The 17,786-nt window shown below is 38.7% G+C and overlaps 1 protein-coding gene across 3 annotated transcripts in view; it reads left to right on the top strand.

Moving 5' to 3' along the window:
- The first annotated feature begins 5,910 nt into the window (after nucleotides 1–5,910).
- The window catches only part of ccdc87 (coiled-coil domain containing 87), a 30,821-nt gene continuing 18,945 nt past the window's right edge, over nucleotides 5,911–17,786 (top strand). For 2 of the 3 annotated variants that reach the window (XM_018092222.2, XM_018092221.2), the window contains exons 1-8: nucleotides 5,911–6,053; nucleotides 8,950–9,149; nucleotides 10,179–10,256; nucleotides 11,080–11,222; nucleotides 13,092–13,342; nucleotides 13,883–14,129; nucleotides 16,302–16,392; nucleotides 17,095–17,186. In XM_018092222.2, coding sequence (XP_017947711.2) covers nucleotides 8,981–9,149; nucleotides 10,179–10,256; nucleotides 11,080–11,222; nucleotides 13,092–13,342; nucleotides 13,883–14,129; nucleotides 16,302–16,392; nucleotides 17,095–17,186 — 1,071 coding nt within the window. In that variant the 5' untranslated portion in view covers nucleotides 5,911–6,053; nucleotides 8,950–8,980. Of the gene's footprint in view, nucleotides 6,054–8,949; nucleotides 9,150–10,178; nucleotides 10,257–11,079; nucleotides 11,223–13,091; nucleotides 13,343–13,882; nucleotides 14,130–16,301; nucleotides 16,393–17,094; nucleotides 17,187–17,786 lie in introns of those variants that run through there. The other variant, XM_012959849.2, reaches the window with a different exon arrangement.

Genomic DNA, 17,786 nt, shown 5'->3' with positions numbered 1-17,786 from the left:
TTTTGAATAATGCGATTTTGTGAAATTTTGCTTTGTAAAGTTAGAGCTGTTTGTGGAAGATTAATTGAAAATTTTCAAAAATATGTTTTGTTTGTACGACAAGTCAGATAGTCAAGGAGTCCTGCTATGATTGTTGTATCTAAAAAAAACTGGGCCTCACAGCATAATGTTTTATGGGCTCCATACTATAGGAAAGACTGTTGATTTAACCTTCATATTCTCAAACCATTATATACAGAATGTGTACAGGGCCTTTATATTTTGGAACGCCAGTTAGTTTCTGGGACTTATGTTTTATGCTCCTGGAACTTGTGTTGTAGCCAATGGGAAAAGATTTTCTTCTTGGCACAACAGGCGGTGGTACTGCAAGTGCTAGGTACCAAACAACTGTATTACAAACGCAATAGCATTTGATCAAAAACCATTCCTAGAAGTTGGAGATCTCATGCATTAATCAGCTAGAAGAACTGTTCAACATATTTTCTTAGTTATTTATAGGGCTCATTTATAATACCCCATGCAGTGTGCAAAGTGCAAAAAGTGGCAATTTTTTTGCACTTTGCCAACTGCGTGGGTCATTGTGCAAATAGCTGCAGAGACCTGCAGATTGCACCCTAAATTGAACACTGCCTGTGTTTTAACAGCACTCCATTCAAGAGGGGCAGTGGGGGAGGCACCTAGTTATCCCCTATTTCCCCCCCCATACCATATGCATCATTCTGACAGAGAGGCGGGACACACAGCCCGCATCAGGTGCTGGTGCTGCTCTCTGCACTGAGTGACAGATACTGTTTGACAAAATAGGCAACAGTAGTGTAGTTAACACATATCGCGATCATTAGACTCCAGGGATCAGGTCTATGCCACTATAGGGTCGATTGGGCATTATCAATTGTGCTACACTTCACAATTATACTTTTTAATGTTACAGCCAAATCTGTATTGTTGTCAAGTAATGACTTTGCTAATTCATTTTTCCACAAGTGAAAAAGGAATAACTTTATTTAATAAAGATAGTATGGGTGGGCCCCAAGGTGAACTATGGGCTTATGTAGATTTGTAGATGCACAGTGAGTATATTTTGTGGACAGTGGCAGATTTATATTCAATACAGTCCTAGTCGTGCTTTCCTTATTAACAATGTGTATTCTGAAAGCTTTCCTGTGACTGCTGTGAGATGTGAAGAACCTTTTATAAGAAGTTTTATCCCATCGCTTCAGAGTGAGCATGTCGGTGCCCATTCCAAAAGAACAGTAAAGATGGTTTCTCATAACTAGTTTCTCTTTCATACAGTGTAGTACTAATGTCACTTTCACTCTAATGTATAACATTTTGTGTGCTGGCTGCTGTATTTTAGCAACAGTAGGAGAGCCAGGGGTTGAAGAAACCTGGCCTAAACAAACAAAAAGCTGTAGATAGTAGCATAGAATGCTCAAGTTGCTTATTTTCCTGACTTACCCAGGCTTTTACAGTGATCGGTTTTCTGTGCTTTTCTTACATAACCATTTGCCTTCCGCCACCCAACCTTCTCAAATAACATTTCCTGTTTTGTATACTTTGTATTGCACCTGTTCTACTCTTTCAAGTTTGCACAGCATTTAATCTCTGAATTAATCTGTACAAAGGTTGTTAGATGTTTTAAATATTATAACCTTGGATTTTCATTTAAACATTTCATCTAGTGATATACATCAGTATATGCATGTTGACTCCCATGTCATGGTGTTGATATTGGCTTTTATTTGCTTGCTAAGAGTTTCTGGTTTTATCTTTTAATCTCTGCTTTTTATTTTAGCATTTTATTCTTCTGTTTCCATGTGTTAGTAAGTTAAAGTGATACTGACAGCCAATTAACAATTACATTTTTTTTTACACCTGCTGTTGTGTTTTAATTTGTATCAGCTTTAAATTCCTTATAAACTAAATCTGCAAAGTTTTTTCACTTCATAATTATGGTAGCACTAATTACAGACCCACGGAGCAGCCATGTTTGTTCCCCTCTTCCTGGTTTTAATTTCCCAAGTGAATAAATATGCCCAATCACAAACCTGCAACGCCCTTTCTGCCGGTGTGTGACAAGTTCAGATCTGTTGTCTATGTGTAATCGGGAGGGGGGAGGGACAGGCACTGGAGAGCTTAAAGGAACAGTAACACCAAAAAATTAAAGTGTATAAAAGTAACTAAAATATAATGTGCTGCTGCCCTGCACTGGTAAAAGTTGTGTGTTTATATAAATTAAAGTAGACTTTCTGAAGTAAATAAGCTGCTGTGTAACCATGGAGGCAGCCATTCAAAGGAGAAAAGGCACAGGCACATAGCAGATAACAGATAAGCTCTGTAGAATACAATAGTGTTTTATCTGTTATCTGCTATGTAACCTGTGCCTTTTCTCCTTTTTTCCAGCTTGAATGGCTGCCCCCGTGGCTACACAGCAGCTTATTATATAAACTATAGTAGTGTTACTGTAGCAAACACACCAGTTTTACCAGTGCAGGGCAACAGTGCATTATAGTTTTATTACTTTAAAGCGCTTTCATTTTTTGGTGTTACTGTTCCTTTAAGCTGGCCTGCTATTTAAATTCTTTGTGGGAAGAGCAGAGGGGGGGAAGCCCTTTGACGTAGGCAGGCAATGGAAAGTTCAAGCCTGCCTGCTATCTAGTTCACAACGCCATGCGATGCTATGCGAGGGAGGGAGGGGGAACTCTTTGAATCAAATGGCAAGCTGAATCCTCCCAGTTTATGATATAGTCCTTTTGACAGATTGAGAAGCTACAGTCTGGTTCAGGATCTTCAGTAAGATTTATGTAGAGAAACAGGACTTTTAGGAAAAAACAGTCAACATGACCTATAGGTAGGTTTGGAAGTAGGTTCATATTTTTAAAAGAATTTTTTTGGTGTCAGTATCACTTTAAGTGATGTTTAGAAACTGCCTTGTTGCCTGTACCATTCACTGACTTGTAACCTATAGTCAAGAAACACCGCTGGTAGTGAGGCAAAATAGCTGAACTCTGCAACGGGTGCCATAGGTCTTATGGTTAGGATCAGACTTAGAAAACATGAATAAGTAGCTGGTGCATGCAGCTCATTTTATTTGTATTCTTAAATTAAAGAAATATTCTTTTGGCTAGTCCTAAATACTCTAATTCTGTAAACCCCCCCCCCCCCCCGTTGACTGCACATTATAAAGCTTGGCATTTGTTTTAATTATAAAGGCATTTGCTTATATTAACTTTGTGTGATGTAGCCAGTGATAATCTGAGACAATTTGTGACTGGTCTTCATTTTTGTTTTTCGTAGTTTTTTAATTATTTTGATTTTTTTTTGAACAACTCTCTAATTTAGAATTTCTGCAGCTGTCTGGTTGCTAAGGTCCAATTTAGGCTAGTAATTAGGCAGTGGAATCAGCGACACGAAGATGAATAAGAGAGGGCCTGAATACAAAGATAAGTAATAAAAAGCAACATTAACATTATCAGAGTGATAGTTTTGGCTGCTGGGTCAGTGACCCTGACAGTGACCCTGACTTGAAGTTTTAAGAGTTAGAGACAGGAGGCAAATAATGAAAAACTATAGCAAATGAAAAATAATGACCAATTGCTAAGAACAGGTCATTTGGTAACATACTCAAAGTTAACCTTTAACGTGTACAACTCCTTTAACATAAAGCATGTGTAAAATGACAAAATTCTTTTAATATCCTTACATAGTCTGCTTCATTTTTAACAGCAAGCATTTCTTGGTTATCAACTGTTGGGACAATATATCACGGCTGAGTTAAAGCTTCTTCTTATCTTTATGCACTAGATAAGCATTGGTCTCTAATAACCCACATCCAAATCACCTTTTTCATTTGTTAGCCATATTTTTTCATGTAGACCCCTTACAGACTGAAGTTACTGAATTCCTACGTAAATTTCCAGCCATTGGTCATGGGGCCTACCTGAGCTTATGAATTGAGTAAAGATGTATGAGAATATCTATGGTCCAGTCAGTTTCAAACAAATCTAGGACAGAAGATGCATATGCACCCCTAACTGACCATCACGCTAGCTTTTAGTGTTCAGTAGGTGCTATAAAGATTATTCTATAAAGAATCCATTGTGCCTAACATTGGTGCTATACAACGTTCAGTCACATATCAATTCCCCATATTCTATGTTCTCAACCAAGCAACACAGAATAGTCCCTTTTTCTGTTGCAATGATTCAGTTGTTGACCATATTGTACAAAACTGATAACTATATAAATATGTATATGGTGTACCAAAGCTTATGTGTTTCTCCTCTTTTTGCAGAGTTTATACCTATGTAATAAAATACATTGTTCAACTGCTATTCTATGTGTGTGTCGTATTGTAAGTTGTGTTCTTTATATTTGCATTATCAGATTTTTTTCCTATTCTATTAATATTTTTGCCCCATTTAGTAACCATAATTAAGCTTTTAATTAAGGACTTTGAGGGATTCTATGCCTGAAAATGCATCTATGTGTTTTTTTCAGGAAACTGTCACATGATAAGCAGTGGTGCTGAGGGCTGAGAACCCTCCCTTATACCCCTGTGGCACACATACCAGGCGGAGTTTAAGGAAAACTATACCCCCAGAATGAAGACTTAAGCAGTTTGTAGTTAATATCATGTTAAGCACCCTATTAAAGAATCTTACTAAATTGGAATATATATCGGTAAATATTGCCCTTTTACATCCTTTCCCTTGATCCACCATTTTGTGATGGTCTGTGTGCTCCCTCAATAATCATTTGACCAGTACCTCAGAGATCACATGCCCAGAAATAATGCAGCTCTAACTGTAACAGGATGCAAAGGACAGAACTAGTGTGACCTAATGTATGTGTGCCCTTGGTTTGTTTGTGTGCACCGTGAATCGTATCATCCCAGGGGGCAGCCCTTAATACTTAAAATAGCAATTTTCTATTTATGATTACCCAGTACAGGTATGGGATCCGTTATCCAGAAGCCCGGTATCCAGAAAGCTCCGAATTACGGAAAGCCTGTCTCCCATAGACTCCATTTTAATCAAATAATTCAGATTTTTAAAATTGATTTCCTTTTTCTCTGTAAAAATAAAACAGTACCTTGTACTTGATCCCAACTACGCTATAATTAATCCTTACTTGATAGAAAATAATCCAATTGGGTTTAATTAATGTTTTATTGATTTTTTTAGTAGACTTAAAGGAGAAGGAAAGGCAAAGTCACTTGGGGTGCCAAAATGTTAGGCACCCCCAAGTGACTTAAATCGCTTACCTTCTACCCCGGGCTGGTGCCCCTGTTTGGAGAAAACAGCACCAGCCCGGGGTACCTGTCGAGAGCGCTTCCTACTCGCGCTGCTGCCAAATGTCCTGGACAATCGCATGCGCAGTAGAGTGAAAAGCCGTCGGCTTTTCACTCTACTGCGCATGCGCGCGCAACGAGACAGGAAGGAGGAAGCGCTGGCAGCTACCCCGGGCTGGTGCTGTTCTCTCCGTACAGGGGCACTAGCCTGGGGTACAAGGTAGGCAATTGAAGTCACTTGGGGGTGCCTAACATTTTGGCACCCCCGAGTGACTTTGCCTTTCCTTCTCCTTTAAGGTATGAAGATCCAAATTACAGAAAGACCCTTTATCCATAATACCCTTGGTCCCAATCATTCTGGATAATGGGTTCTATACCTGTACCACATACTGCTAAAACAGTAGACAATGCATTATATTTTTATAAAGCCCTACATTATTTTGGGGTATAGTTTTCATTTAATATATTATTAGAAGTGGTAAATGCATTAGTCTGGGCAGTGCTTTTTTTGGGGGGGGGGGGGGGGGGGGAGGGGTGAAATGGGCCCACCAGTATCCCTGCAAAGATTGCACTAAAAATGCATTTGTCCTTGTCAGTGTTTATCCCCCCCCTCCTCAGTCCCAGGATGTACAGTATGTTGCTCTCAGTGCAGTGCTACAGGCGGGGCTTCTGACTGAGGGTATGTTAGGCGTTGCTTGGAAACGAAAGCCCTGCCTGCCTGCTCCGGGCTCCTCTAGGAAGCAGTGCACGGCCCGGACAGGCAAGTAACTTGTGTAATGTCACTTGGAATATCTTACTATTTGTTTAGATTTCTTTTTCCAAAATCTGATCAGTAGGTGAAACTACTAAATTAATGTGCATGGCTAGTACCACTGATAAAATATAAGAATGCAATGATACAGCCTGGGAGCTGCAGTCAGCGAGTGGTTTAATAAAATGTAAAAGTGTGTTTAGAAGGTGCCAGAAATTAGAAGATTGCTAATGTTCTTATATATTACTATATTTATTTAAAAAGTGCCAACGTTTTCTGCAGTGCTGTACATAAGGGTACATCATTTACATTAGGTAACAAGGGCTTACAATCTATTGAAAGCTGTCTGTAATAAATACTGAATATTAGGATGATGGGTTATGTAGTTCCACCCCTCCCTGCAATCCTCTGGAAATCTGCCATAATATTGAAATAATACATACTATAGTACTTGGGAAGGTATCCTATTCTGCTGCATAAACTCGTTATTCCTGCTAGTCATTAACTGTACTCAGCTAGTTACTCCCTGAACCATGATGAAGGAGGGGTTTCAATAATAAATACAAAGTACAGTTATATTAAATATGTGTTAAGGAGACAAAAGGAGGGCAATATAAAGATTACAATCTAAGTGGGTGGGTAACTCACAGACACAAATAAGAGGATAATAAGTGCTGCATTTGCAGTGGTTGTCACTGTGCTATTGGGGCGCTGCTACCATGAGGCGAGTTGACAGCAGCGCTGCAGCTGTCCAGACAGGGATCCAGACTATGGGATACACCTAGATGGAGTGAGTGTTCCAGAGCCCCAGAAACCTGCTCATTTGAGTCATGTGCAAATTACACATTTGTGTGTGCGCCATAATGTGTGTGTAGGTATTCTTTAGGCAGGTCTGTTCTCAGATAGGGCCCAATCGCACCCTGAAACTTGTGCAGGCTGACAGCTAAAAGAGGATGCAAAATCACAGGGTATTGGGTAAAAATCAGCCTTCTTCTCTCTTTACCAGGATACAAAGTATCTCCCACAGTCCTCTAAGCAATCAATACACAAAAAAGAGCAATAGGAGTAATATTGTGCAGCATTTAAAATTCAAACATACACCCAACGTGTCTGAAATGAGAGTAGAGGTGTGCAATCTAAATCGTAACAGGAAAGAGGGAGTTAGTCACACCTTTGATGAAGCCTGATTGTCGAAACGTGCCAGGCGTGACATCATCACCAAGGACCAGGTAAGGGACTTTTGTTAGAGGGGAACACTGGCATTTGGATCCATCTGCACCCTCAGAGATTCCTGGACTATGGGACCTGAGTATTTTTATTAAGTGCCTTGGAAAATGAAAATCTTGTAAGTGCTTATATAACTTGAAATAAAATGATTTTACACTATTGGGGTACACTTTTATATATCGTAGTGAATGGTTCTGGAGGAGGAAGCAAAATGTGGAGATTCTGAATGCTGTTAACTTTGAGGGGTCTGTAAGTACCCACCATAACTATCAGTTGGAGTGTGCATTTTGGGATCTTTTCAAAAAACCCATTGCCTCCTGTAGCTCTAGGGAAGTGGAGAAAAGATTGCACTCCTCTTCTTTCATTTCAGACACATTGGGTTTATGTTTGAATTTGAAATGCTGCACAGTATCACTCTGATTGCTCTCTTATAGCTGAAAGTGCTGGGATTTTTTTGTGTGTAGCTAAAAGATGATGGACAGTATGCACGCTGCGAGTGGAAAGGTAGGGGGGCAGGGAATAAGGTACAAGAAATAACAGGAGAGAATGGCAGATGAAGAGGCTGCATGGATGAAAGAGTAACTAAAGGGTGGGGAAAAGGGGAGAATTTTGCACTTGTGGTGTAGAGGAGAGACTGGAGAGAGATGCCAACCCAGATCCAAAGGGATTTGGGTGCATCTTGGTCACACCTGGCTCCGTCTCCATTCTGCCCCAGCCCTGTCCCCATGCCATATAACCTGCTCCACTGATGATGATTGGGTGATGATTCTATGTATTTCAATGGAGTGGGTGATATGTTACTGCAGGTGACCAGGTGAGGAAAAAGGCTCACCTGGTGAGCTGACATGTATGTGTGGAGTACGGAAGCGAATGTACAGACAGTCATGGAACTCAGCACACACTTTACTTGATGTAATAGCAACATCTATTTGCAGGCTTATGAACAACTTTTCAGGGGGATACAACATCCTTCCTCAAATGAAACACTTAAAGGCAAAGAAAGAGACATGACCAACAGGGGTAACACCCCTTGAATATGATAGATAGTACAATTTGAATGTAATAAATAATGGTACCCTTACACTACAATTATTTAAATATACCACATTAAATCTACCTACTTGTTATTTAAAGGGGAACTTCATTTAATACAACAAAGCATACCTCAGTCTAATAGATATGCTAAGTTAAAATGCATTGAGGTGTTAATACATGTCCCCTTTAACTACTAATATATAGTACTGTTATGCACATCTTAGAAGAACACTTAAGGCCACAACCTAGAGGGCCCCACTTTAATGCTCCAGATTGTTAATGATTGTTGATAAGACCAGCCCTGCCCTTAGATACATTCAGAGGAAGGGGCGCTGCTACCATGAGGCCAGATGAGAATCATGCCTTAGATGTCAGTGCCCTGTGCATTACCAGGGGTAACACTACCATCTGAGATTTATTATAGGTTTTTATATATTCATACCATGCTTTTTTATTTTAACAGAAAGGACAGATATTCTTAGGAGCAATTCACTTTTCTGTTGCTGGTGAAACACTCTAAAAATGTTAGTGCCAGATCTAACTATTCATGCACTCAGAAAAATATTGTCATACTTTTATTTATTACACCCCTTATATTTGAACATTTATCATTTGCTTTTTGTTTACACGCATTTTATTTTAGGGCTCAATTGCTTCTGGAATTCACTATAAACATGTTAAAGGACATGAGCAACCCTGGTAATCTAATAAGGACGAAAAAGCAAGAGTATCCCATGCAGGAGGAGAGGCTAAACACCAAGAAGCTGAACCAACTGTACAATGACAGACTGAAGGCTCTAACCTTGTTTCCCACTCAGTCTGATCGTACTTTTCATCTGAAAGGTTTGAATATTAATAGTGCTCTAAATATTGCATGGGAATTACAAGAATGTTATGGACGACCAATGGAACTTTCATTTGTATTTCATTGACAGACTTTTGTCTGTATTCTGTTTCTGTATTATTATGCATAAGGAAACAGAATGAAATAATGGAAGTTCATAAGCCATTGAGAGTAAAAATTGTTGCAGTCTGTTGTCCAGAGCTTTTAATCCTGCATAAGGTGCTGGGATCTTGGCCAATCCGAAACCAAATCCCTAGTTTAAATGGTTTAAGTACCAGGTCTCATTTTCACTGTAAAGAGAAGTGAAAGGCTGCACCTCTGCCAGCTGCTTCCATCTAAGCAATGATATCAGTACCACAATGCCCTTGCCAGGGTTTCAGCCAATTTGGGAGTGTGGTTAATGTCAGCTGACAAGTACAACACACTTGGTGCCTTACTTAACCCTTTCCCTGCCAGTGAAATATCAGGTTTAAAAGCATAACCTCAAACCAGAAATATAGTCACTGTGTTGTTAGCAAGCTTTCAGTTTGCTTACTTATGATGTGGCACCTATGTTATTGGTAGACGAAAAGTCACACTTTCCCCAAAACAGGTTGCCAAATTGTAGGTCCATGCACCAATCATGAATGCTACTGGACTCCTGCCTTTACCATTCATCCTAATTTAGCCTAATTCTTTGTTGCCTTACATTTTTGTATTATATGCCTTGTTACCTTATATCCAGTTCCAGCAGTATCTACCATGCCTGCTTTGTCTGCATCCTTGCCTGCTGTCAGTGACAATGTAGTCTTATTTTGTCTTCCTAATATGTGCTACCTGCTTCTTGCCTTGTCTATCCTGCCAATATGGGCCTTGACTGCCCTGCATGTTCTCCAGGCAAGAAGACAAAAACCTTGCCTAGAATAATCACTTCCTTGGATCAATTCTCATAATTGTTTATACTTTTGATTTTACTGTTGCTTATAACAATCAGTTCTTAGCTGCACGCAATAAACACATTTTAATGTACATTATTGTTTGTGTTCTAGATACCCCCCACAGAGGAATATCTGCTGCACAAGATAAAAGTAATATCAAGAAAGAGATCAATGAAAGTATTTTCAAAGGTGAAAAAGAATTTAGCCTTTGTGGTTGGCACAAACATAAGATTAAAGTACAGCTGCATGTATATTTAAAAATATATTCCAGAATGATACTATGGGCAATGTAGGAATAGAGAAGTAGTATTTAATAAATGGGGGGAAAAGAGAAAAAAAATGTTTTTCTTAAAAAGGATTATAAAGGAGAATTGAGAAAAGCCAGAGAATTTGACAAACTTTGACCAGTTTCTGCTACTTTGAGGTTTTATACAAAGGACCTAAAGTTCTAGAAAACTTGAGTATCCAGGGGATACTGCCCCACAAATATTCTTCTCTGGCAATAGGAGACCTGTCAACCCCTCCCAGGTCTGCTATTCATCTGAACGGCAATCTCCTGCTTGAGGGGTGCACTTGCTTGTCATGTGATTTTTGGCTTTTAGCCCACAGAGCACAGTTACATCCTCCTATTTAACCATGTTGTTTAAGGAAGATACCCCTTAATTTTATTATTCATAATTCCTTAAACTTTTATGTGGCTTATGTTCTGATGGTTTTTTTTCCAACTTAAGCACCTGAAGGAGGTGCATTTGGCTTTCCTGGTGTTTCTCTCTCTCCACGATTAGCAGGCAGCAGACTGATTTTCTTTTCTCTTTGAACATTTGTTGTTGCTTTAAAACTTTTCTCCAGGAATTGTGATTACAAACCATATCTGCATTTTATATATTTATGTATAAGTAAGTGTCTGATCTAACTGCATGAAATTATTTAGTGTGATATGAATAAAAGATGAAATGAAAATACATGAAATATATTAATAACAAGTGGCAACTTGTAATTTGTTCTCTTACAGATGATACCTACATAATACCTACATTACTGGATGGTACTCACATTCCAGGTATTCATCCAGATGCTGTGTGTGAGCTAGTAAAAAGGAGGCTGAATACCACCTTGGTACTGAATATTGGTTCTAAAGAAGAGCGACAAATATTTGTATGTGTCTATTTCTTAGTTTGCAGTGTTGACATATTCTATACTGAGGCTGAATTCTTTAATTTCATGATAGTCTGTTCTTCTCTCTGCATTTTCTTATATTTAAGACTAAGAAAGTCAAGCCTTTGTTTAGTTAAAAAAATGTGTTACAGTAAATATGACTGTCACTGTTCACTGTTAGGAAGTTCCACTGGGGAGGTTAACGAATGGTACCTTTTAGGTTTTCTGCAAAAAGAAAAGCACCTGCAGAATCTATTGTTAAAGTTGAAAGGGATGCATACTTTTTCTATTTTAAGTACTATAGTGTACCAGTGTATGGCTTTGTAGTAGGACAAAATCAGAGGGAATCCTGTAAAGGAAATCCAGTTTTTTTATTAAAATATAGATATTCATGGAATACCCCAAATATGTCAATGTGGCCCTTATTTGGCCACCCTCACACTGGGCTAAATCTGTCTGATGCAATTGTTGGCCCCATTGCCTGATGGGATTTTCTAACCTACTCAATTGAGATCTGACAAATAATTTGCCTTTATCTGACTCAGATATCAGTCAAGTGGACCTTTCAGTGGATGCCCTACATGGGCAAATAAGCTGCCGACTCGGCCCCTTATATTGACTAAAATCCAGATACAAAATACTAAAAATCCACAGTGGTGTATACAGTACATTACTCAGAAACTCTTTATCAAGAAAGCTCTGAAATATTCCATCTCTCATAGAGTCTATTTTAAGCAAATTATTTTGCAATGATTTTCTTTTTCTCTATAACAATAACACAACACCTTGTACTGTATAGTAACTAAGCTGCATGAATTCATATTGGAGGCAAAACAATCCTATTGTGTTGATTAACTGTTTCATTAATTTTAAGCAGACTTAAGGTATGGTGTTCCAAATGATAAAAAAAAATCCTTACTGGGAAAAACCTAGGTCCTCAGCTTTCCATAAAATAGATGGATATAGGACCTGTTTTGCAGAAAGAAATATTAAAGCAATTTTCTAAACCAGTACAGGTATCGGACCCCTTATCTGGAAACCCGTTATCCAGAAAGCTCCGAATTACGGAAAGCCCGTCTCCCATACACTCTATTTTAATCAAATAATTCAGAATTTTAAAACTGATTTCCTTTTTCTCTGTAATAATAAAACAGTACCTTGTAATTGATCCCAATTAAGATATAATTAATCCTTATTGGATGCAAAACAATCCTGTTGGGTTCAATTAATGTTTTATTGATTTTTTAGTAGACTTAAGGTATGAAGATCCAAATTACGGAAAGACCCCTTATCCGGAATACCCTTGGTCCCGAGCATTCTGGATAATAGGTCCTATACCTGTATTTGTAAAAATATTATTGATATGTATTGAAATTATAAAATGCCAACATATTCTGTAGTGTTGTACAATGAATAGCTGTATACATTAAACTTATAAAAAACACACAACAAATATAAACAACAACCAATAATCAATACAAGAGGTAAAAAGAGCCCTGCCCTAAAGAGATCTAAAATACCTGGATATTTTAAATACACACTCAGTGGCGTATAGAGGAAGCAGATCCCCATGCAAGTTGTGGGGGGGGGGGTTCTAGGGTGCAGGGGGGCACAGACCGCGGGGTCTGCCTCCTTTCCGCTCTTATCCCAGTTTGTTTGCCCACACCCACAGTGGGGGCGCATGCACTTGTGAGTGGCTGGTTGGTAGACATCCATGCGTGCCAGGCCCCTCTGAAAATACTTGGAGGGGGGTCCAACGTGTTCTTGTTACGCCACTGTGCATAATGCTATCTTAGATTAATAAACACTTTTTCCATGTAGCATAAAGCAGGCTTTTGTAGAATTTTCATGTTTTCTTCCTTCCCACAGGAGGACATTATTCTCAGTGAAGTGAAAGTTTTCTGTGATACCATGCCACATGTTATTTGCACTGGGTCCTTTACTACAAGGGAAAAGCAACAATTATATCGCCGTCTCATCACACATCTGCTGATTGTCTCTGAACATCTCTTCATACACTACTTGCAGAATATGGAGCTGAGTAAATCACAATCTGTTTTTTCAGAAGAAGCCAATTTAATACGTTTCAAAGCACAGCTGTTACTTGATTGTTCCAAATTGTGAGTTTTAGACATTTTTACTTACAAAAAACAGCAGTTCCAAGTTGGCCTAAGTGTGTGTGCTATGTGAACTATAAAGAATTACTTACAATTTAAAGCCTAACCAGAACTGAAGGAATAAGGAATATGTTACATTATGTAGTTGGCCCAGTCTAGCAATTGTATAGCGTCTTAATGCAGTAAATTAATTATCCACCAATTCCTCTGTGACTAAACAAATCATTTTTTAACAAAGCAACAGTTTGGCCATGCCTACTTTGGCAAAGCGGCTCCATCCAAATATCTGTAAATCTGTCTGAAATAGTTGAAATAGCATCTTCTTCTCTTTTTTAAAGAATAAAAATTAAAGGGGTTCTTCACCCAAAAAGCTTTTTAGGCATATTCAAAGTTTAAAGAATGCACAAGCCTTCACTGCTTGGCCCTAAGCTCTTACAGGCTTCTTCTATTAACAACAAATGAATGCTCAGTCGAAAACTGTGCTAGTTTTCCTCCTTGTTATTGGCTTTGATGTAAAAACTAAGTAATGCTCTTCTTTCCCAGCTTTAATGTTATTTCAGTCAGGCAGCATCTGATCAATGAGATAAATGGACTAAAAGGCAAAGAAGCAGTACTCAAGGAGTCGAATAAAGAATTCAATGATACTGCTTTTCAATCCCCGGAACAGAGGCATGCCAGAACCTTTAACTTCAGAAGTTCATACTCACCATTTACTATGAAATACTTTATAAGAATTGGCAAACCAAAAGAAGTTATTTCTAAATCAAAAAGAGAAACAGACCTAATACAGGTAAATCTAAGCATTATTTTTAAAAAGTTGAGATCATCTTGCCAGTGTTAAATAGATAACTGAGCAGGCATGCATTTGTCTGCCTGCATTTGCTTGTAGTTATAGTACTGGTCGGGATTAGCAGGTACTAATATTCATATGAAACTTTATAGCATACTAAAGGTTAAATTAGATGTGAAATTGTGCCCATATTATGGATCATGTACCTGCTTATGCTGTGGCTTCTTACACTTATATCATCTATAGTCCCCGCATTTACTGCAAAAATATGGTGGCTAGTGATGAGTGAATTTTTTTCCCAGGCAAAAATGACAAAACTCTAATTGACCTCAATGCATTTTGCATGAAAAGGAATGCTGGGAAAAAAAAGCTCACTGATTTCAATATATTTTGTGTGAAAAAACACCCATTGACTTTAATGTGTGCAAATTTTTGCCATTTTGTGAATTTTTCTATGGGACAAATTCACCCATTAATAATGGTGTCATTAAATTACATGAAAAGATGCCCATGGGTACCTAGCCCTATTAAGTGCACATGCATATTGTTGTATAGTTAGGAAACATCTCTCTATAAAATGTATGCAGTCAAACATATCGAACTTTTATGAAAAGTAAGATCAATGTTACCTTCCCTTCTTCAATAGTAGGAAGTAGCCACTTACATTAATGAATCATTAACAATCTCTATATACTTGCTATATATAACTTGAACACTACACATGCTTTTTTATTCTTCCCATCATGCCCCACTCTTTTAGTCTTATAGAGATAATGACATCAAAAATTAAACCATGTTTTGCATCTATCATACCATTGTATTTGCATGCTATTGATAATTTTGCCATAAAAGTATTTGCCCAATGCATTTACATTACCTATCTGATCCCCCCTGTCCCTCTATGAGGGGGCTGCCATATTTGTGCAGCAGGAATCCATTAGCATTAGAAGCTACTGTATAACTGACAGACTGAGAAGGGACAGTCAGGTTTGCAAACTGTCAGGTTTAGGAAATTACAATTAAACAGTAATTTTATACACAATAGTGTAATATAGGGATATGTCCCAAAGTTCCATACTGCCATTTTTCTCCCTTTACATTCTATCTTTGGGAGACCTCATATATTAATTAACCCCTCACCCCACCAACCTCTGATATTCATATCTGCAGTTATCTTTTTTTTTTGATGACTCAGCGCATCTCAAAATACACTCCTTCACACAACCTACAACCTACATTCCTCTCATCACTTCATCCCATTTCAAACTGCAAGACTTCTCACAGGCTTCTGCCTCAAGCCATCAGATTCTCCCCTTCCTTCCAAATGCTCCTTAAAGACACAACTGTTTAAGGAAGCATATACAATGTATCTTGATTAATTAGACATTAACTTATCATAAATCACCAATCATTTTAATATTTCTTATGTTTCAAATGTACCATAGCCCTTTGATTGTACGCTCTTTTTTCTTAAGGCCCCCATACACGGGCCGATAGAAGCTGCCGATATCGGACCGACTCGGTAGCTTATCTGCCCGTGTAGGGGCAGAAATGAGCGGACTGGCCGATCGATATCTGGCCTGAAATTGGCCAGATATCGATCGGCCAGGTTAAAAGATTCAGTCGGATCGGGGGCCGCATCGGCTCATTGATGCGGTCCCCGAACCGACTGCCCCATTGCCGCCTACATAATCCAGTCGTAACTTCAAGCTCCCCGATATTGCCCACCCGTAGGTGGGGATATCGGGGGAAGATCCGCTCGCTTGGCGATCTCGCCAAGCGAGCGGATCTTACCGTGTATGGGGACCTTTACTCTGTAACCCTTGTTTGTTAAATTATTGTAAGACTCCTGTGCATTATAAATTAATGAGCACCGCATATCTTTTTAAGTCAGTCTAAATCAGTGATGATGATGATGATGATGATGATGATGATGATGATCAACACCACCTCAGATTAAGCACAACAAAAACTGAACTAATTATCTTTCCACCTAAACATTGCCCCCTTTACAACTACTACATGCTCATTAATCCTGACTCTTCAACTATTCCTTTACTTTGGTACCTAAGGGATGTAATAAAGCATATGTGCTAAAGGGATCTCTATAACAGGCGGTACATTATTCCAAGCATTCCTATATTAAATATTAAAATATTTTTTTTTTTTCAGATTCAGAACATTCAACACCTGAATTTAAAAGAAGTATATAAACTAATTCCTAGGCAAGAGGACCTTAGCAAGCCTGCACAGCCTGTGCAATGTAAGTGAATCATGTTCTGTGTTTTATGGCTTAGTGGTGAATTTGCTGGACTCTGATTGAGGATGGGAGATGGAAGGATTTGTGTGCCCTTGGACTAGTCACTTCTGGAGAACTATGGGCAATAGGGCAAAACTGTATTTTTAAAATAAATTAACAACTGTTAGTTTTAAAAATTTCCTTTAACCCCAAACCTGTGTGTATTGGTTTTTGCATGTGCCTTTCACACACTTTTACAAGAGGACTTATGAGTACGGTAGTTGTAAACCACACAGCACCAGTAATGACAACTGTGGGTCAGTTATTCTTTCTTCAATTCACCAAATTTGGATTGTAAACTTCACAAAGCGGGTATTCACTTAACTGACTGTATGGGGCATATTCTCTTTCACTTGTCATGCCAAATGTTGCAGTCATGCAAAATAGTCCATCACAACCTGAACAGGACAGGGAAGATGCCTTAATAGGTTGCATTTTCCTAAACAGCCTAACTGGGTTACATGCTCTGCTCTCCTGTTTCCATCTCCCCCACCCCACAGAACACTGTGACTCTCTTAAGTGTCTGTGCTCATGCAAAGTTGAAAAGGTAACAGAAGTTCTAGTAAACTATGTACTTGTACTGTGTCTCACATAGTACAATTAGTAAAATTGACTGGTAGTTGGTTGGCTGACAGGATATAATGATCAAATGTTGTTTTTACCCAGGTGAAGCAGTATCAACGCCTTGTCCATTTACACTGTCAGGAAAACAGGAAACAATAGAGAAAGAGACTCATGCAAAAGTCTGCAGTTTAAAGGTTAGTGTTAAAGTCCTGCAACTAAATGGCATACCAAAGCATAGATATGTGGGGCAGGGCAGTTTTAGGCGAGAGGTCATCAGTAAAACAAGCAACCAGACATTTGTCTGAAAGTCAGAAGGAATTATATATATATATATCAGTGTGCTTCATGGTTTACTGATCTTAATAACTAGATATAATGGTAACCTTTTAAGTGCTGCAAGAGTGACCATGCAATGCTGAGAACAAGAATTAACCCAGTAATTTAGAAGCTATGGTGTTGCCTTTGTAGATAGGAGAATAAAGAGGTAATTAATTTAAAAAAATGCAGAAGAAGAAGTTGATAGAATCACTGGTGTTGCCAGTTTGTAAGGCACCTTCCATTTCTTCTTCAGAAAATGCACTGGTCCAGGGTACATTCATATGAGCACCATGCCACCATCTTTATCCACTTTCCCAGGCATTCCCTGACCTGCCCAGGGTACATTCATCCTGCTTCAGTAGGCACAGGGAATGCCTAGAAACGAGAGGAGGAAGGCCAGGCTGAAGGAGCAGATTAGTGATGGGAATTACTGGGGGGGCCTAAAAGAGTTTACCTTTTAAAATCAAGTGTCATCT

The sequence above is a fragment of the Xenopus tropicalis genome, chromosome 3, assembly GCF_000004195.4.
Source record: "Xenopus tropicalis strain Nigerian chromosome 3, UCB_Xtro_10.0, whole genome shotgun sequence".
In the NCBI taxonomy this organism is placed as follows: Eukaryota; Metazoa; Chordata; class Amphibia; order Anura; family Pipidae; genus Xenopus; species Xenopus tropicalis.
The sequence above is the reverse complement of the archived record's forward strand: the minus strand, read 5'-3'. Positions and strand labels throughout refer to the sequence as shown.